Here is a 22,070-nt window from a genome sequence, read left to right as displayed (position 1 = left end):
CTAAAAAGAAAAACTGATTTTGTTATAGCCACGCTTTCCGGGAAACAGACTCACTCAGAAGGACAATGCAGATAGTGGAGTGCAGTTTATTACACCGGCGGGCCCAAGGCAGAGTCTCCTCTTAGCCAAGGACCCCGTCCAGCATTTGTGAAAATCTTTTATACCCCATGTGTACGTGTCCAAATCCACCACCTACCCCATGTGTACGTGTCCAAACCCCACCACCTACCCCATGTGTACGTGTCCAAACCCACCACCTCAATTCCGTTGAGACTTACATAAACAAAGGTAGGGTAAATACAACTACAATAACCCCATCATTCAAGTGTTGTGTGTTCAAACAGTCAATAGTCAATAAGCCCGGAGTTACATTCCAACCAGTTAATAATCGATAAGCCTGTGATTACATCCTGATAGATACAGGAAAAGTTTATGACCTGTCCGGAGACAGGGGTGATTACGGTATGCTTCCTCTTAGGCAATGAGCAACCTGGATGTGATCTTCAAGATTCCCCTGTCTGGAGGGGTCTTATCCTTCCATTGTCGTTCCCACAGGCACTAAGCAGAGAGTTCAGAGTCCACTGGAGAGGCAGCCGAGCACGATCAGCACGGACAGGCCTGAGATGGAGTCCAGGCCCTATGAATTCCTTCTTCAATTTAACATATCCATGGTGAAACATTAACAAGGATATAAACACACCGTTTAAGAACAAGTAACCTTTAGGATGAGTTAGCATTTCTGTTTCCAAAAGCCTACTGTCCCAATATTTTTATCAGTATCTTTACCAAAGTGCAATACACAGATTCAAACCATTTAAAAAATCGGAACTAGTATCACCAATATATTAGTGTTGTATTAAAAACAAAAACAAACCACAAACCAGTGAATCACAAAATAATTACCCACTACTAAAGATAGTCTTCTTTGTCCTAAAGAAAAGAATGGAAAGACGAGCTATCAATTTCAATCAGGGCACAGGCTCCTTTCAACAAGCAAATGCTACACTCATGGTTCTAAAGGGGAGCTATGCAGACACAGAGGACACACTGTAGCCATTTAAGGCCAGGTTCTGACTCCGACAGGCACAGAACTCCATCCAAAAAGCCCAGAGATGGGTACATGCAAGAGCAGAACGTGGCCTCGGCAAATCATTTCCTTGCAACTTGATACTTTCACTGGTTATCCTTTTAAATCAAGTTTTTTGTTTATTTAACATATTTAGAAGCAACAAAAACCCCTCTTGTTTCAAAAATAACTCTTTGGAAAAATAAAGTATAATTACAGGAGAAATTTTGGTGACATTTTTACAGCCCCTTCACAGGGGAGAAAACACTTAGCAACTTTCTTTTTGATTCAAAATAGCCAGTGACAAGTAAGAAGCCAGGCATCACTTCACTTCCCTGTGGAGTGCAATGACTTAAGAGATCACAGACTTGCCTCCAACTGGTACAAAAGGTCTTTTAGGAAATCAGAAACTGAACTTCCAACATCTGTCTCTTAATCTAGTACTTTCTCTCCAGACTGCACTTCATTCTCTGGCCAACTGCTGCTGCTGTGACTATACACAGCTGTCCCTGGTGTCTGTGCAGGGTTGGTTCCAGCACCAGTGGTGGACACCAAAATCCATGGATGCTCAAGTCCCATGGTTGGTCCTCCGTATTCACGGGTTCCGCGTCTGCGCTGTACTTTTATTAGACACGGCATGTATATACAATTGCTGTCAAGTTCACATACTGCAGAATTTTAATTAGTAAAAATAAGGCTTTAGAGACATACTTGTTCCATGAAAAACCTATAAATCAAACCAATGCATTAGATTTATTCTTTTACTAATTCTATTGTATCTCCTTCCACCTTGCCTAAAAAGTCTTAAAATTATGTGTCACAGATAAATAATTTTTAGTAGAAGAGAAAACAAGGGGACTGAGGTGCCTAAGCTTACCAAGCTTCTTGCTTTCTTTAGTTGTGCCAGTCATCTTGATCTTTGCAACTTCAAAGACATCTTTAATTTCTCTCTCACAGAGTCATGACAAACAATCCATGCAATTCTTAAAAGTGAAAACAACACATACTCATTAATAAAACAAGTATAACAATTTCTATTTCTCAATCCCCCCATATCCTTTGTGCTTGTTTTCAATTTTGTGGTCTGAAAATATTTGATGCATTTCATAGGACACAAGAAGGCTATTTTCCATCTTTTAAAAAAACTGAACTGGCATCATAATATTAACAGTTTGTAAAAATATGAAGTTGAATAATCACACTCACATTTTCACTTTTATACTTTCAGTTCAGTTCAGTTGCTCAGTCAAGTACGACTCTTTGCAACCCCATGGACTGCAGCATGCCAGGCCTCCCTGTCCATCACCAACTCCCGAAGCCTGCTCAAACTCATGTCCATTGAGTCGGTGATGCCATCCAGCCGTCTCATCTTCTGTTGTCCCCTTCTCCTCCAGTCTTCAATCTTTCCCAGCATCAGGGTCTTTTCAAATGAGTCACTTCTACGCATCAGGTGGCCAAAGTATTGGAGTTTCAGCTTCAATATCAGTTGTTTCAATGAATATTCAGGACTGATTTCCTTTAGGATTGACTGGTTGTATCTCCTTGCTGTACGAGGGACTCTCAAGAATCCTCTCCAACACCATAGTTCAAAGGCATCAATTCTTCGGTGCTCAGCTTTCTTTACAGTCCAACTCTCACACCCATACATAACTACTGGAAAAGTCATAGCCTTGACTAAATGGACCTTTGTTGGCAAAGTAATGTCTCAGTTTTTTAATATGCTGTCTAGGTTGGTCATAGCTTTTCTCCCAAGGAGCAAGCCTCTTTTAATTTCATGGCTGTAATCACCACCTGCAGTGATTTTGGAGCCCCCCAAAATAAAGTCTCTCACTGCTTCCATTGTCTCCCCATTTATTTGCCATGAAGTGATGGGACCAGATGCCATGATCTTAGTTTTCTGAATGTTGAGTTTTAAGCCAACTTTTTCACTCTCCTCTTTCACTTTCATCAAGAGGCTCTTTAGTTCTTCACTTTCTGCCATAAGGCTGGTGTCATCTGCTTATCTGAGGATTTTGATATTTCTCCTGGCAATCCTGATTCCAGTTTGTGCTTCACGAAGCCCAGCATTTCAAACGATGTACTCTGCATATAAGTTAAATAAGCAGGGTGACAGTATACAACCTTGATATACTCCTTTCCTGATTTGGAACCAGTCTGTTGTTCCATGTTCAGTTCTAACCGTTGCTTCCTGACCTGCATACAGATTTCTTGAGAGGCAAATAACGTGGTCTGCTACTCCTATCTTTTGAAGAATTTTTCACAGTTTGGTAATCCACACAGTCAAAGGCTTTGGCGTAGTCAGTAAAGCAGCAGTAGATGTTTTTCTGGAACTCTCTTGCTTTTTCAATGATCCGATGGTAATTTACACATTACCTTTCATGTATTTTAAACATAGCTGCATTCATACGATACTGGGTGTTTGGGGCAGCACAATCACGCTTTTCCAGGTCATATGCTAATGACTGCACAGTATTATGCTCTGCTGATGTTCAGTTTAGTAAACCAACCTCCTAACACAGACTACATAATTGGTTTTGATGTTTTGCTGTGATAGACAATGTTACAACAAGCTTTTCATCTCTAATGAACTGCTTTCTTGGAATAATTTCCTAAGGGTAAAATTACAGTGCTAAAGAATAAGGGAATCTTTTAACTCTTCTTCCATAATGCCATGCTGTTTCAAAAATTATTATACCAACAGACAGGATCAATGACACTGAAGCAGGACACTGAGTTTTACCATACCTTGCCAGCATGGGGTAGTAAATTAGCCCCAAATAGGTTACTCTCATAAGAATTTAATTACCACATCTTACAGTTTTCATAATCAAATGATTTCTTTTTAAAAAACAAAATTTATTCTAGTTCAAATGAAAACATCTATTATTTAACATGCAAACTCATTCCCTCATCATCTATGCTTATTATCATACAAAAATATTTTATACCCTGATGAAAGAGTCAACAGCGGGAGGCCATGTATTTTTCCAAATCCTATGTTAAATGCCTTATGTAGAGTTTCACTAAATTTAAATAAATCCACAGCAGAAAAACTCCTATGCCTAGTTATTCTTTTAAATTTATCATGAAATCTACACTTCAATTTCAAACACATCCAGTTTTAGAACAGTTTACTTTGCTTTAAACATCAGATGTAACTTTCAAAGGTATATCACTTAAATTATTTGTATACTGACTCATAGTTCATTATTGATTTTTTTAAGTTATTTTATAAGTATATAAAAATATATTAGATATATTTATATATATTTAGATATTTTATTGATAGATATGTCCTTATAAAAAATTTTTGGATGAAACATAATATAGAGCCTTCTTTTTTCCAATTTGCATGCCACATACATTTCCCACAGATTCTCCGTAAGGAAAGTTAAATAGGAAATTTTTTCCTGTGATCTTTGTGTGTAACTTTAAAAGCAAATCTAAAGCTAAAAAGACACTAAAATTATTCCTATTTCATTCAGCTATTTCACTTTTCAGCATCTCATTCGTTGAATTTTAAATTATCACAAAAACACTGATCACTGGAAATCAATGTAAATGGCTGACCAACTTATAATTCATAAAATCTTCATTAGATTTCTACTCAACTCACTCAATATAACAGACTGCATTCCAATACCCAAACTAAGTGCACACTACTACCCAAGCAATTTAAACAGTCGCTATTTCTAAAACAGTGATTTGAGCAGACTACTGAAAATCACCTTCTTTTTCAATACAATTGAAATGACTGAACACCTTCCCCCAGGTTCTCAACAGAACCCACAGGTGGGGAAGCCCACAGACAGGCGTGACTCCCAGCTCATTCACTTACTGAATTCAGAGAGAAGCTTCTCACTGGGAGTATTTATTTCTCTTAGCATCCTGTATACAGCACCTAACTTAAAATCCAACTATCTTGAGCTTAAATACTGTTATCTCAGGCAGTATTTCCAACTTTTTCTTGTGCTCACTTTAGAGTCTTACAGATAACACCATGTTTTATTTTCTATATTTACAAATATAGGACTGAGGCTGAGACAATGTGTCGGCCTCAAGGGGCTATTGGGAGAGGAAAGATTGTTCCTACCTAAACAAGGATAAACCATCTCCCTGCTCAACTGCTCTACATGCTCTACTGCCCCAGCTAGGCAGAAGGGATTCTGGGCAGCCGAGCTTATTACATGCCCAACGCACCTCTATTTTCCTTAGGCTCTAAATTACATACACCCCAAATCAGGGGTTTGCTTAGATTCAGCCGTAAGTAGAGTTGGGGCAGGGCCTAGTTATTCTTTTCCCTAAAGAAATGAAGACAAGCTTTTCCTGGTCCTGCCAAAAAGTGTGAGCTGGGTACAAATAACCAAGTACAAAGGTGAGTGCTACGTCACTTCAATCAGGTTCAACTCTTTGCAGCCCTATGGACTAGAGCTCACCAGGCTCCTCTGTCCATGGAATTCTCCAGGCAAGAATACTGGAGTGGGTTGCCATTTCCTTCTCCAGGGGACCTTCCTGAGCCAGACACTGAAGCTGAATCTCCTATGTCTCCTGCATTGGCAGGCGGGTTCTTTACCACTAGCACACACTACATGGAAAGGATCAAGTACAAATAGCATCTGGATTTAATTATTATTTCTTACCAAAGAAACACTGATTTGTCAGGTTCCTTTTTTCATTCCTTTCCTTCCATTTCCTTTCATTCCTTTCTTGGTCATATTAATAAGATTCCTATTTTTGAAAACACTTGAGCAACCAAATTAGATTATCAGGCATAAAACTGCATGGTCTGTCACAAGTTCAAACACAAGACAAAGCAAGATTCTTTGGAAATAAGATAATTTCATTTAAAAAAGCACATCAATACTGTCAATTGAAAATATACCATGAGCAGAGAATGATTCCATACTTCAGCACTAGACTGGCTACTGGCTTGCTTCTTCACTTTAAATTACATTCATGAAGCTACATATATATAAAGATACGGCAATCATACTCACTGAGAACACAATCAGGCAAAAAGCTTATTGATTATTTTACTCATTTGAATATTCACTAGGGGACAAAGCACTTGTTGGCACAAAACTCTTAAGATGTAACAATATTTAATCATTCAAAATACAGTATTAATCCTCTTAAAACTTCAGAAGGCAAAGATTCCAGTCATGCAAATATTCTTCTGTAAACTATCTCCAAATCAGAATTCTGCTGACTCAAAACTAATCAGAATACAACACAACAGTAGAGTCCTGAGCCCAAGGGTTCCTGCTACAATGGCCGTTTACTAAATGAGAGCATGTCATTCTGCTACTCAAAGCCCATCAACACCCCTCCCTCATCTCTCTGCAAGTAAAAACCAAATTCCAACACCGGTGCCCAGTCCCTTCCAGATCTGCCCTGCCCCGCCCCCCGCCCCCCACCGCACCTCTCACGCCCGCCCTCCCATCCTGAACCTGACTCGCCGTGCTCCCACCACCACGGCCTGGTTGCTCCTCCAGTGCTCCAGGTTGCTCTTGCCTTGGGGCACTTGTGCTGTGCTGGGAAAGCTTTCCTCGGAAATTCCCACTGCGCACCCCTGCTTATCTTTAAAATTTGTGCTCAAATGTTGCCTTCTCGGACCACCCTTTTTGAAACCGCAACCTTTCTGATGTCCTAGCATTCCCTGCTTTATTTTCTCTAGAGCTCTCAGCAGTACCTTCCAGCAGACTATGAAGTTGACTTTTATGTTGGTCCTTCTCCACTGGAATATGTACTCTGAACAGGCAAGTGTTCGCCTGTCTCCTTCAGCGCCGTTCTCTTTCGTGCATACAACAGTGTCAGCACACAGCAGATGCTCAGCGCGTTTGCTAAGGGAACGTGTGAATGGCTCTTTCTTGTCCAGCTGTGGCCATCCGTGTGTGTGTGTGCTCAGCCACTCAGTCGTGTCCCACTCTGCGACCCCACGGACTGTGGCCACCAGGCTCCTCTCTCCACGGGATTCTCCAGGCAATGGTACTGCAGTCGGTTGCCATTTCCTTCTCCAGGGGATCTTTCCAACCCAGGGATCAAGCCTGCATTTTCTACATTGACAGGTGGATTTTTTTTTTATCATTGCGCCACCTGGGAAGCCCAAGTGGTATTTATCACTGTTTTAATCTCTGCGTCTCACAAGTCTGGCACCATCCTGTCCCTTGTTTTGGGATTCTCTCTTGTGACTTATAATCTCTATTCCTACTATCATCCTCTTCGTCCAAGATTTCATTTCAGTTCATTATTGTATTAGGTTCTTAGTTTCCCCTATCAAGTCTCTTCCTGTGTCTGAAGAATGCTGCTAGGACTCACGACTCAGATTTTTCAACCTAACTTCTCACTCTTCTAGAATATGGAATTTCAGCTTCAGTCAGGCTGGTCTTCTTAAAGTCCCGGGAAAAGAGTCAAGTCCAATGTTTTCTATGAAGTTTTCTCCTGTGGCTACAGGTCATGAATTTCCTTTCTCTAACATGCTATACATTTAAACTCATATCCAGTTCAGCACTTAACTCTGGCCGGCTGCTAAGGATAGTTGCTCTTCCCGGGCAGACCTGACGCTCTCTGGAAGTAGGAGCATGTGTGGGAGCCACTTCTTATTCTTACATATGGATTAGTGAGTACAAAAGAGGCACACAGTGAAAATCTGGTGAGTGACAAAGAAATGTACCATAATATGATAATCCAATTTTTCCAGCTAGTGTGTCCCACAATCAGGAACAGAAATACCCATGTTCCTCTGTGCCTGGAACAATGGAATGTCTGCTTAATAAAGAGGCACACTGCATGTGCTTAAAAGAACAGATTACAGGTTCTTATAAAGCAAATGCCTCATTGAAAATATAACTTCATACTCTCTAGTTTTTATATTGCACATAAAGCAACTCAGGAAATAATTACTTAACTAACTAAACTAAATGATGCTTCAAGCTACAGTATGGCCTAATACTATATTGAAGTTCAAAATTTAGCTATTCTCCATCTAAGTACATAAAATAAATGTTCTCCAGAATTTTAGACTCTGTGGGAGAAGGCGAGGGTGGGATGTTCAGAGAGAACAGCATTGAAACAAGTATACTATCAAGGGTGAAAGAGATCACCAGCCCAGGCTGGATGCATGAGACGGGTGCTCAGGGCTGGTGCACTGGGAAGACCCAGAGGGATGGGATGGAGAGGGAGGCGGGAGGGGGGATCAGGATGGGGAACACATGTAAATCCATGGCTGATTCATGTCAGTGTACGGCAAAAACCACTACAATATTGTAAAGTAATTAGCCTCCAACGAATAAAAATAAATGAAAAAGAAAAAAAATGTTCTCCATAGCTAATGAGCACTAAGAAATTCAACTACTTGCTGCTTTTTTAAGAACATACAACAGTGCTTCAAATGTCACTTGCGGAACTGAACACACGACCTCTCGATTCTAAAAGATAATGCTCTATACTCAGTGAGTAGCTGACGTCAAATCCATACCTTTGTTAGTCCCTCATATTTTCGATAATCCGTACTCTCTAGCCACTCCATCAGCTTGGCATATCGGAGTAAGTCTCTATGAAATGCATGATGATTAGGTAAAGTCAGTTCAATAGAGCGCTGAGCAAGAGTTGAACTCTGATCACGACCCTAGAGTGAATAAATAAGGACATAACTATCACTGACAGTATAAAGAAACATTGTTGTAACTAAATATCCTTAATAATGATCAAGCATGGCCAAGCAAAAACAACAGAACATAGAAATATAAGAACTGAGTACTTACTTGTCTTTTTTTAATCATCCTGTGTATACAAACTGAACACCACCACCATAAAATAGTCATAAACACACAAGAATGACTCTCTGATAAATCGACTCATTTTATCTTTTAGAGTAGTTGAGAATGAATAGTTTAATCAACTTTACCTCTCCCATAACATTTTACAATTGACTAAGCAAATAAATATCATGATATAAACTGTTACTAAGAAACACACACCGAACAGGGGAAGTCATTCAAAACAAATTGTCTCCATCTATGATATCTCCATTAGAGTCTACGATATTTAAACAGCAGGTGAAAATGCACAGGACACAGAATGTCAGAACTAGGAAGGACTGCAGATGACTGCTTCCTGGGCTTTCCAGGGCAGCGCTCAGTGCTCAGTTGCTGGATCATATCCTATTCTTGGCCAACCCAATAGATTGTCTGTAGCCTGCCGGGCTCCTCTGTCCATGGGAGTTCCCAGCAAGCGTACTGGTGTAGGTTGCCATTTCCTCCTCCAGGGGATCTTCCCCACCCAGGGACTGAACCTATGTCTTCTGCACTGCAGGCGGATTCTTTACCACTGAGCCACCTGGGAAGCCCTTTCCAGGATAACCCCTAATAATAATGTAATTTTAATTTTTCCATTAATTTTCTACAGAAGCAACTATATAATTTTGTTTTTAATCCTTGACATGACTTATATAAATGAGCACGTTTTCAATCAGCCTGAGGCAGACGATGCATCCTGACTTTTGTTCTAGAGTATATGGATCCAGTAGATCAGCTGACCCAACGGAACAAACTGAAATTCAAAGGGCTAAGTGATCCACACAGGCCACACAGGCGGAAGGCTAGAATCTGAACCTCAGCCATGTGAGTCTCACTTCTGTTTTCTTTTAAAAACATGCCAAACAAAACCATTCTAACCAGACTCAAAAACTGCTGAAGGTCATTACAAACATTACATTTCAGAAATGTTTACCACATCAGAAGGATGACTGAGATTCCACTGACTCACAGATATTAGATACTGTACACAGAGAGAGATTAGTTTTAAGTCTGCTAATGTCTCCAAATTGTGCCTTAATTAAGTTACACTAACTAAAAGGAAGGAGTATTTGACAAACTTGTTATTGCTGATAAATGTTTTCCAAATATTTTACCCTTATTAACAATAACATTAGATATATTTCCATTATCCTTCCTCATTAATTTTTTCAATAATTCAAGACTCAAAATCATGGTTTATGTTCTTCTATAGCTGTTTACTCAGGTCACTGCATGTTAAGTTGTACTATTTAATTTAATGTCAGGAAAACTCTTCAATTAAAAACCTTCATCTCTCATGCAAAATGGAAGAACCAACATTTATAGAGAATTTTATGGTTTACAAAGCTCTTCTACATATATTACTATTCAAAACTTTCTACTGTAAGTAGCATTTCCAGATCATCATCATGTGAAAATTCACTGATATAAAAACATTATTACCTTCAGACTATTAGGATATATTAAATATTGTTAGTGTTAACAGAAAGATTTTAAGAGAAACTGGTTTCAAAATATATAGGAAGGAGAAAAAATACTTAAATTGCTTAATTCAATCAATAATATAGATAACTATCATATCTAGAATTCAATCGTGCTAAGAATTTTACTCTTTATATACTTTAAAAATTAAGACATTGTTTAAAGTTTCTTATTAGAGATAAATAAATTAGTAATGATGACTGAAAACCTTTTGAAAAGGACTGGCCATTCTAGATGCCTTTAAGAACACCATGATTCATGAGAAGAGGTCAAAATATCAACATTAACAGGAGTTTTGGAAGAAGCTGATTCCAACCCTCATGAATGACTTTGAGGGGTATGACTTCAGTACAGGAAGTAACTATAGATGTGGTAGAAAGCAGAACTAGAATTAGAAGTGGAGTCTAAAGATGTGACTGAACTGTTATAATCTCATTTAACAGATATTTAATGGATGAGAAGTTGCTTCTTACGGATGAACAAAGAAACTGGTCTCTTGAAAGAGAATCTACTCCTGATGAAGATGCTGTGAAGGCTACTGAAATGACAACAAAGGATTTAGACTATAATTAATACATAAACTAAGTTGATAAAACAAGTGGCAGGATTTGAGAAGACTGACTCCAATTTTGGAAGAAGTTCTACTGTGGGTAAAATGCTATCAAACAGCATTGCATGCCACAGAGAAATTGTCTGAGAAAGGAAAAGTTGATCATTACAGCAAACTTCACTCTTGTCTTATTTTTAAAAATTGACATAGCTACCCCAATCTTCAGCAATCACTGCCTTGGTCCTCCAGCACCTTCAACATTGAGGAAAGACCCTCCACCAGCAAAAAGATGATGACTCAGATGGTAGGCTCAGAGGGTGCTTAGCAATTTTTAGCAATGAAGTATTTTTAAAATAAATGTGTACATTCTTCTGTTAGACATAATGCTATTGCACACAATAGGCTACAATACTGTGTAAACATAGCTTTTTTACGCACTGGGAAACCAAAAAATTTGTGTGACTTGCTTTACTGACACATTCACTTCATTGTGGTGTCCCTAAGGTAGCCCCTATACACTGCTGTAGAGTTTTAAGTACATTACCTTTACCACATCCTCACAAGCATCTTGAGGGTAGCAGCCATTTCTTACTCTTACATATGGAGGACAGTGAGTCCTGTCACACAATGTAACACACAAATCAGACACACAATCAAAATTTGATGGTGAACAAAGACATGTAACCCAGTGCGGTAATCGAATCTTCCCAGTGTGTCCCACAACCAGGAACAGAAATCCCCTTGTTTCCCAACTCTTTGCTAGGTGACACGAAGTATTCAATTTAACACACAGAAAATCTCTTTTCTGCACTTGGGACACTGTCTTTCATCTTCATCAGCACATTCCAGGTTGTTGCAACATTCTGGTTTTTAACATGCATTACTCACATGTAACAATGCATATTAGATTTTCAGAACTGGGATGCATTCATTTTAAACAAAGCCATTAGTTTATAAGGCAAGGAAGCAAAAATCACAAATAATAGCATGTTATAACAAACAATTAAGGGTGGAGAAAGGATTATCATTTAATGACTGGTATTTTCCATACCATTTACAAATGTGGACTATAGCCTGTCAACAGGATAATTTAAAAAAACTAGGGAATTGTGTAAAAATAGATATTATTGAAATAATAGTGTAAGAAAAATGTGCATTAGTATTTCCTATGTGATTCCTAGGTTTACTTTTTTCCTGAAGCTTTTCAAGTCAAGTGGAATGTTAAGAGAGTCTTCCCCTGGTTCCCCCTTGCACGGTTAGTTAGCTGGTCTTCCTTTACTCCCATGGTACCACCATAACATACACCCTCCCTCAGTCTGTTTGTCGCCCTTCTCTAGATCGTGAGCAACTAGAGCAAAGAATCAGCCTCTCATCTATTCCAATGAAACGTCTGGAATGCATCTTTAATCACTTGGCAAATGACTTCCAAATAAAGGAGTGAGTGAGTGAATGAAAGAATGACAGAAAGAAAGGCAAGCAGAATGAGATTAAATGCCTTTGGATCTAAATAAACTTTCTGTTATGGGACATTAAAAAAACTGCCACAAATATGGTTAACAGGTAGCTCAAATCAGTAAATTATAACTATAAAGATTCTGCTGCTATTAAGCTTAGTAAACCTTACAGGGGAAAAAAAAGAATCGGAGAAGCTGGAGCCAAAGTTGATGTACTCACAGGCACGGAAAGAAAGTAGGACCTGTTATAGAGTTGAAGGAGGGCCTGAGTAAACTAATCAGAAATAAAATAGAGTAAATACAATTGTTTCAGAATACTACAAAGTGAAAACAAAATAAGAACCTGGAATATCAGTCAGCATTTCTTGATGAACAAAATTTCACTCAACTTTTTTTGGCCCCAAATCCCTATTAAAGAGATCATAAATACACAAAATCTAATTTATGACACCTAATTTATTCAAGAAATATTAAGTCTAATTTATTATTTATTAAAAAAAGCACCTTCTAGTCAAATCCCTCTAAGGTATACTTAACAGTAACATTTATATCATTGCCACAACCTTAATTATAACACCCTTTCCACATAGAAATAGAGATAAAGGTTTTCTATAAGATTAAATCAACTAGAATTTACAATTGAGTTAGTCATTTTTCTCATATTTATAAGTATATGGAGCCAATGAAATACTGAAAACATGGAATCAAGTCCCTGTTCTCACTTGAAAATACTGAAAAATAAAACAGGCCAAACATTAAAAACGTAACAAGTTTGGACTTATTTTTAGAAACAAGATTGTCTAAATGGGGTATATGTAACATGCAAGCACAATTATTTAAAACTTGGGGAATTTTGGCTAAAAGGAACTGTCTTCATAGGAGACCACTGAGGCCCCCAAAACATCTATGAGCAAATACATACATATCTAAAAATATTAAAATCAAATAAATATAGAAAGGAACATATTGTGCTCCCAATTAAATACATTAAATTTTTTTTTTCTGTGACCATTTCATTTCAAGCTACAGGAATATGCCAGTACTATAATAAGATAAAATTACCTGTCGAACAAAAACATTGTTGAGGTGACTGGCCAGTCTCCGGGCAAAATTCTCTTGCAAATCACTGAAACGCTGCTGCTGCTGCTGCTGCTGCTGCTGCTGAACTGCCAGAAGCACGTCATGGCCTGAAATCGTGACAGCTTATTCAACGGGTTAAAGAGCTCCCGGATGTCTAAGGAGTGCATTTATAACAGAAGCCGTATTTCAGTTCTGAAGAACTCAACCTTTTGCTGGTTTATGCGTGTGTTTATAAAAGAAAGGTAAGGGGGAAAAACAGTGTAACTCAGCGATCCTCACGCTGCGGTCTTGCCTCAGCCTCACCTGGGAACGGTCAGAAACATGGATTCTAAGGCCTCAGAGCGGACCTACTGCTTATGCACTGGCCCCTAGCCGTGATCCCGATGCAAGCTCAAGTTTAGGAACCGCTGGTCTAGCAAAGCCTTACGGCATCTACTTTGTGCTAGGTCCTGTGAACAGCGCTGAAGAAAAATGCTGGTGTTAACGTAGAGTCACTGATGGTCAATCAGAAGGTACTGAAATGAACAAGTTCTTCGTGCCGATATAAATTATGTTTGAGAGTAAGTGAAACTTGTTTCAATAGCTAATAATCTAACCCTAAACCACCTGCCTCATGGACTTCTTGTCAAAAGCTTTACACTAAGTCAGAAGCTTAGTCCCAGGTTCTTGGGCAGATTTTATGGTCATACCTGGTCGAAGAGCTACATTCACGCACTGCAGCAGGGCATCTGCAGCATTGGTGCAGGCCTCAATGCCCCTGGAAGAAGAAAGATCTCCTTCCTGAAGTGCCTTTATATGACCTTTGGCTAGGTCCATGTGGCTCTGGAAAGTAAATAAACACACCATTTGTCTGTGTACTCTTAGGAAGTTTACAGGTAAGATGCTACGCAATCCTATTACTGGGTGTTTGAAACTTCAGTATTTTTAAATCTTGCTCTCCTAAGGAAACTAGAAAATACTTGCAAATGGGCTTTAGAGATCATTAGTTTTGCTTTTTTTTAATTGTTGCTAGTAGTTTATAACCATGCTTACCACAAGAAACTCTATCTCAGACAGGAGTTTTACGTTATTAGTGTTACTGAGATGAATGAGGTGGTTGCTTTCGGAGATCTGATCCATCTGTTCTTTTACACTTTGGAGCATTTCCTCATAACTGCTCAGTTTCAATTCAATCAGATCCACCACCTTGAGAGCCTCATCCAGTAACTTCATTAGGATGTTGACTTGCTTTTCAGAGGCCATGATAGACTGGATGTTGGCCTACACAGTTAAAAAGAGAAGTAATACTTCATATTCTTCAAATGAAATATCCATAAATCTTTGACAGCAGCGTGACTCAGCAGCAGCGGCAACAAAGGCTGACACACACATCTACACGTCTACTTTAATAGGCTGCTTTGTGTTTACACTCCACTTTTTCACACAGTATTTCAGGGAAGCACACGTCCCCTTATGTGGAGGTTAGGGACCAGATCTCAATACTGCATATTTAGGGCATGCGCCATGATGTATCATCAGCAATGGTGGACTCTCATTAGTGCCGTTAGGTTATACCATCTCTGACGCTGCTTCCAGCTCTATCAACTATAGACATTTTCTATAATCTGCAACATTTATGTAAAACCCTAAACAAAAGCATAATAATCACCTATGCTAATACCTTAGTTAAGAGGGTAGCAGTAGCATGCCAGTCTTTAACAGATACATGGAACTAATTTATAACTGTAGCATGATTTGTACTAATAGGATGTGGAAGAGTCTATTGCCATAAGATAGCTCCTTCTACAATATTCTTTCTTTTCTCTTTCATTTGCAACTACTTTTTTTTTTCCCCAGACAAAGTAGCAACAAACCACCGACCCCTTATTAATATTTTCTAAAGACTCTATTGATTCTCAATTCCCTGAAATATGGAAGCTTTCAAACCCAAAATTAAACTGCAAAGTAATATGATGACTTGAAACACAGATGCAACATTAACTAGAAAATACAAACCACAAAGCCACATTAAGAAGGCAGATAACATGATATGAGGAAAAAATTTGGATAAAGAATTAAAATAATATCATTGTATGGGTGATGCTAAAATTTCACGTTATTTTATATACTATTCATAATAACTCCCATGGAGATGCAGCCCAACTGTAAAGCAGCAGAGCTCTGACCCACTGAATCTTAAGCAGCAGAGCTGTGACTTGAACTGATCCAGGACAATTTTCACTTCAACATCTTGAAGTCTCTTCTAGGCTTTACTTCCAGAGAGTTCTACAAATTTGTAAGCTTGGGCTATTGGTGTAATCTCTGGACCTCAGTTCAACCTTACAACTTCTGTACCTTTCATGTATAAAATGCCAACACTCTTTTAAGTCTTAAAAACATTCCTTATTCTCAGAGTTTTTCTTAAATTCATACTTTGCCTAACAAAATGACACCCCCCTCACAAAACACTCTCATTTTAGATTTTTCTCGTAAGACAGGTGCTACTTGTAGCTTTTTACTTCCTAAAGATGTACATGTAGGTACAAGCTCAGATATGTGCATACAAATAAACAGCATCTATTCCACAGCAGTTCAGAGGAGTCGTCAAACATCCTTTTGCCCTGGCTCTCCTGTTTTCACTACACTATTTTGCTCTCTTTGGGTAAAGGATTCGCTTCTTTCAGCTCACTCTCTCTCCTTCTAACTTGTACCTATGTTTTTCCCCCCAAACCACAAAAATTATATTCTCTAGCCTTGAACTATTCTGAAGTGTTCCAGAGGCTGGGGGAATCAACCCCCAGGGTGGTTTCAGGTTGGCTACTTTCTACTTCCATCACTTCATATCAAGAACCTCCCCAAATCCAGAACCTCAGCCAACTGCCTTCACTGGCCTAATAGGAATGGTTCTGTCTCTGGACCAAGAACAGTGAAAGACAGAGGGAGGCAGCTGGTGATGCGCTTCTAGGGAAAGACAGCAACGATCCCACCGTCTAGGCTCAAAGGCAGCGGCAGCAGAATATGAACATCACCAGTCTCCTCAGCTTACCACACATCACTAGCCACACGTTACAAGAAAGGCTGACCCCATCTAACACCTGCAGCTCTCTGGACAACCTTTCTGCAAAGGCCTCGGCGCTAGAAATTGCATATTCACAGCCTTCCATCATTATCTCAATATCCCGCTCTTCTCTTGCATTTAACTCTTGGCATTCATCCACTGCCTCTTCCTCACCTCCTGTCACACTCTGATTTTCTCCACTTGGAACAGATTCTTAAAAGAGGGTAAAAATTAAAAATAAAGTAGTAAAAAACTAGGAAGGACAACAGCATTGTACTTACAGGTAAGGTCAGTTATAAGCACAGGTCACATTTAGATGCTGAAAAATAGGAAAAAAATGATTCAAAATATATGAAAAAAAAACTTATTTTTATGAAGAACCGCATATGTTAACATGTCTATTATAACAAAAGCATGCAGTCTAATTTATTGACTTGTGTTAAAACAGGCTTTAGTCACACTTTCCCAAAACATAATTAAACTATAAAACAAATATAAAACCGGAAATGAAACACGTGTACAAGCCTAACCTCTTTTTTTTCTCTACCTGGGATAACTGTTGCTCTAATACAATAATGCTTATAATTCAGGACACATGAGGAACAATTTGCTTTCCTTTTTTTCCCAGGTAACACCTTCTTCTGTTATTTTTGTTCTTTCTATCTTTGTTATGTTTTGTGTTTTCCTCCAAATAACTTCCAATTGAAATTTTAAAAATGCATCTACAATTCATAATTTATTTTGGGCAATGAAAATATTAACTGAACTTTCCATTTCTCTCTGTAAAAATTTTTCACATGTGTTTATAAAATTTCTAAGGATCAGCTAATAGAAACTTTCTCAATATCTGTATAGTAAGAACAACATCATGGCTGTGTAAAACTACAAAAATTTCAGCTGTCTTCCTGCTTCAAAACAAAAGACCAGGAGGTCAGAACTGAGATGCTTTCTAGATAAATGTTTCAGTTCACTTTCTGGAAAGAACAGACTCAGCATATGGGATTTTACATAAATCTTGAGATCGAGAGATAAAATGAAAAAAATAATTTTACCCTTAAATAAACCTCGAAACAAAGTTACTGATTTTCAACAATTCACAGGACACGCTTTAAAACACAAATTCCAAGTGTTTTAGATATTCATTATTTTGTATGAAAATGAGAATCTACATTCAGCATGACTTGACATATGTTAACTTGTCCTTGAACAAAACACACCTAATTCAAAGTAACAAATGATCTACTCTTAAGAATGCTAATTAGCCAGCTTTAGATAACATGCCAGAAAAAAAAAGAGGGGCTAAAACTTTCGGCACAGGCAATTACAGACTGCAGTACACAAATGCAAGTCCCTTAGAGCGGCGTCTCCCAGCTCTCAGCCCTTTCCAAGTCACTCTGGAAATGTTAAAAGTGTTTTGTGTGCAGCTTTTTAGCCACTAGGGGGCAGGGGATGCCCAGTTCATTCTGCACAGCTCCTTACACAAGTAAACATTTAAAATAAACAAATATTTTAAATGATCATAATTGTTTCAGAAGGCATCTTCTCACATAAGCAAGGTCATGAATCACTGTCAAGTAAAACTGAAGTAGCACCAAATCAATAACAAGAAACATTTTTATGGACTTTGAAACTTTAGAAAGCATTTGTATGTTCATTATCTAATGTAATCCTCAAATAAATTCCATGAAATAGTTATTATTTTCCCATTAGAAATTACCACATACTATGTCCTTAGTGACTGCCCAAGAAAAGCTGAAATCTTGAGTGTTACACCTATTAATGCCAAGGTCCCCGCCCCACCCCATGGGAATGCTGGATGCTAAAACTGACAGGGATTTTCAGCTCAAGATGGCAGACTAGGACACATTTACTTTCTGTTCCTTCTGAAACCATACTTAAATAAAAGTGTAGAAATACCAAAATTAATAAGCCAGTAAAAGCCAAGAGGTTGTGGAAGTCATCAACTACAGAAAGATTTCAACATATTTCGAGAAGGCAAAAAATGAAACCGAGTGATGAATAAAATAACTAAGGAAAGACTGTCCTAAGGAGGGTCTGCACAAAGCCAGTTAGCTTTCAGTGAGTTCTGGTTATAGCAAAGGGCAAGGAAAGAAGAGGAGCTGAAAAACAAGGAAATTAAAGTTATTTTAGGGAAAAAAGTTAATTGTATGAGCTCCAGAGACCACTCAGCCTGCTGCCATATCAATCCATGGATTACAATGGATTGTTGGTAAGCAAGACAAGAAAATAAGGAAGAAACAAAAATGAAGAGATTGTTCCTTACTGAACTCTTCTCAAATGAGATCAAGGAATTATGGTTAAATGCCACAGCTGTAAATCATTTCTGCTCCTAGAGAGGTCAGATAGGGCTTATGATATTTCTCGCTTTTTTCAGACATAATTTAGGTCTGAGAAAAACCTTTTGTGTCCTCCAATCTCAAATCTTCTTGGGGATGGAAGTCCAAATTTACTCTGACATACTATAAAAAGAATCTCAAGAGCAGAGGGCAAACTAATTTATAATATATGAATTATGTCCAGTGTTATTTTAAATAGATTTTAAACTAAAATATATAAATAAAGTTTCACTGATCAATACAATTCTGGGTTCTGAAACCTCTACATGTCACATGCCTGCTGTGTAACACACAATGTCAGCCCAGGAGAAAGAAAACACTCCAATGAAGTAAGCCAAAGAAACAAGATTCAAACTCGATAAAGCCATGTTAGACTAGGAGTTTTCAGTCCTATCCTATTCTTTTGAAGCTTCTACCTTGTGAATAATAACATGTCTCCCTTGTCCTAGACACCCAAGAGTGTGACTTCTCTCCTGGGCATAAGAATCTTTAGAATTATATATGGTAGTAAAGAGTGGACCCAGCTGACATGCTCACAGTGACCAAACTGTACTGACTGACTGAAGCTGACACAGGGCTCCACTATGAAGCTGCAATAAGTGATGTGTTTGCTTTCTCAACATGAATGAGCTGCCTTACTGAACACACTCCAGGAAGGCCACAGAAACAGGCTTCTAATCCATACAGAATAATGCACTGGTAAATTTCTTTCAGGAAAGCCCATGATTTATCTAGACTATCATCTTTACATATCTGGATCCTTCAAACTATCCCAAAGGGAAAACCTCCGCTGGTGCTATGCTGACAACTGGTGGTCCTTAACCTGCCTCTTCTGAGATCAGAACCCAACGCAGCAGGTGATCAATTCATGAATTGAGCAAAAGAAAACCTACAGGGTAGGATATAGACTCATTATAGGTATGACACTTAGGGCTAAGTGCCATAAGGAGGACAAGAAAAGAACAGTAACACGTGAAGCATGTATGGCGGGGAGGCACCACAGCCCAGAGCAGGTTTGGGTCACATCCTGGCTAAGCCATTACCATCTGCACACCCTGAAGAACAGTCTAAGATTTAACTGTTGTACCAAATTTCTAAAAAGAAGTGAAGAAAGAGGCTTACCCGCCAGAAAAGGACGTGGTGGGGTGCAGCACCTGGCCAGGTGAGGGCTCTGCATTCCGGCTGGTGATGATGGCAGAGGAGCCGCGGCGGAGAAGCTGCTCCTGGCTCCTGGCCTCGCAGAGAAGCTGGAGAGGTCCCCACAGGTGCTGGACCACCCCCGGGAGGGTGGGTGGCTCCTGCAGTCAGCTTTGCACAGGTCTCTGAGACCCAGGCAGGGAAGGGCCGGCAGATACACACGCAGGCACCAAGGGGGCTGCATGATGAGGAGCTAGATGGGATGAGCTCTGGAGAAGGAGGCCCCCACGGTCCTGAAGAGTCTCTGCACGGTGGCCCATCTGGTGCCAAACACCTGCCACCCACAGTGGGAGGTCTCAGCGGCTAGAGAGCCCGGGAGGGGTCGTGCACTGGGCCCCGCCCTTTGCCCCGGAATTTGCAGTTTCTCTGTGACACGTATACCATGGACGCGTCACAATTGCCAGGCTGAGTCCTCCTCCCTCCAGGGCGTGTTTGACCGCGAGAGGAGTAAGAAGCTAGGGAGACGCTCTCCCAGTTTCACATTCTATTCTCGGGTTATTTGGCGCACAATCTGTCCTATACGGGCAATTTACTGTGTAAACTTCTTTCTGGGCTCCGCCGCCGGCGCTCGCTGGTTTTGCGCCCTCGGGGTGCCACCACATCTGGCCGGGGTCACCCCGCCGCCCCAGCTTCTGCTTTACAACCTGGTCGCAGGCTGCTCAACCAGGATCCAGTGCCCTCATCATCCGGGTTTTACAGCATGCCGAAAAGGTGGTACCCAATCCAGCAGGCTGGGTACTCCCGTGTGGGCGGGCTACCCCTGGCGAACTTGAGGGAGCGGCCGAAGCAGCAGCCCGTCCTGTCCACTCGTAATTCCATGATGTTCGGACCTTCGAGAACCGTCAGAATTCCTCCACCGGGGCGCAAAATTACTCTCCTGCGTTCACTCCCTGAGCTACCTGTTCAGGTAGCCAAGGCTGGGAAGCCGGTACCAACCAGTCACCGCCCACTTCCTCGCGCAAAGGAGAGTAAGGCCATGGTCCAGGAAGATCAAAGGGAAGGCGTGACAGAGGAGGAAGGTCACACAGAGGCCGAAGGAGAGGACAACGGAAAGATGAGTCCGGACCGCAGCGGGGCTATGACAATGACACCTAGGCCCCAGGAGACCGGCGGGCTCCTCCCGCCCCTCCACTGCCCTCCCGAGCCTCCAAACCTCCTTCCGGGGCACCCAGGAGGCAACTTCAGTGAGAAAGCCCAGGTGTCTCGGACGAAGCCTTCCTCCCAAAGCCCCGCCATCTGCTCAGACGGCACTGCTGGAGACGGCCGGCCTCCCTCGCAGCCTGGCCCCGTGGCCACGGTGCTCTCTGCCCCAAGTCCGCGCTGCAGCCTGCTGCCCGAGAGGCCAGGAGAAGTGGTGCTGGGTGAAGACCACCAACCCGGCTGCCCAGAGTCACCGATGTCCGGGAAGGCGCTGCAGCGTGAGCCACCTTCAGACACCCCGCGGAGAAGCTCTTCTCCCCTGGGAGCCGCCGGCAGTGGGCGCCCCCGCAAGAGGACGATGCCCCCGCCGCTTTTTCTGCCACTGCCGCCACCGCCGCCGCCACTGCCGCCCCCGCTGCCGCTGCTCTGGGGTCGCAGTGACCTTCCCCCGCCTCCGAAGCTTCCAGCCATGACTCGCGCCAAAACCCGGGGCACTCTGAAACAAAACAGGGACCGTCAGAGGAACAGAATCCTGAGGGATGCAAGGAAGGCCATGCGACGCCGCAGCGCCGCCCCGCCTGCCCCAGGGACCACAGGCTCCCTGCCTCCGGTCAGTCACACGTTGCAGGTCCCTCCTACCACCACCAACTTGGCCGACCTGTCCTCCAGATTCCCCAATCTGGCTGGCCTTCCACCTTGCCTGACACCTTATGTGGATCGGGTGGCAAGACACACAGCCCCCGTGGACTCTCATTCTGCTAGTCCTGCAGATGCTCTGCCTCCAGTTTCCAATCCCACTGTGGGAACTGCCCTCAAGGAGGATGCGGGCACTGCGTGTGCAGTCAGAGCAACACCACCTTCTATTTCTGACCTCTCCACACCCCTGAGCACCCCAACCCTCCCCTTCCAGC

At 40.9% G+C, this 22,070-nt stretch overlaps 2 protein-coding genes across 2 annotated transcripts; both read right to left on the bottom strand.

The window, feature by feature from the left end:
• Window positions 1–70: 70 nt before the first annotated feature.
• Window positions 71–16,675, bottom strand: LOC136145152 (exocyst complex component 1-like). The gene is made up of 8 exons (XM_065903406.1): window positions 16,491–16,675; window positions 14,461–14,688; window positions 14,118–14,250; window positions 13,411–13,535; window positions 12,569–12,622; window positions 8,544–8,693; window positions 1,944–2,049; window positions 71–650 (listed from the first exon to the last, which is right to left on the bottom strand). Exons 1-7 carry the CDS (start codon window positions 16,572–16,574, stop codon window positions 2,026–2,028), a joined length of 798 nt encoding a protein of 265 aa, XP_065759478.1. The 5' UTR covers window positions 16,575–16,675; the 3' UTR covers window positions 71–650; window positions 1,944–2,025.
• A 70-nt stretch (window positions 16,676–16,745) lies between these two features.
• LOC136145153 (keratin, type II cytoskeletal 2 epidermal-like) lies at window positions 16,746–21,925 on the bottom strand. The gene is made up of 2 exons (XM_065903407.1): window positions 19,945–21,925; window positions 16,746–16,784 (listed from the first exon to the last, which is right to left on the bottom strand). The coding sequence occupies exon 1, from the start codon at window positions 21,628–21,630 to the stop codon at window positions 21,040–21,042; it is 591 nt and encodes a 196-aa protein (XP_065759479.1). The 5' UTR covers window positions 21,631–21,925; the 3' UTR covers window positions 16,746–16,784; window positions 19,945–21,039.
• Window positions 21,926–22,070: the final 145 nt, after the last annotated feature.

The sequence above is a fragment of the Muntiacus reevesi genome, chromosome 12 (assembly GCF_963930625.1).
Source record: "Muntiacus reevesi chromosome 12, mMunRee1.1, whole genome shotgun sequence".
NCBI classification, from domain to species: domain Eukaryota; kingdom Metazoa; phylum Chordata; class Mammalia; order Artiodactyla; family Cervidae; genus Muntiacus; species Muntiacus reevesi.
The sequence above is the reverse complement of the archived record's forward strand: the minus strand, read 5'-3'. Positions and strand labels throughout refer to the sequence as shown.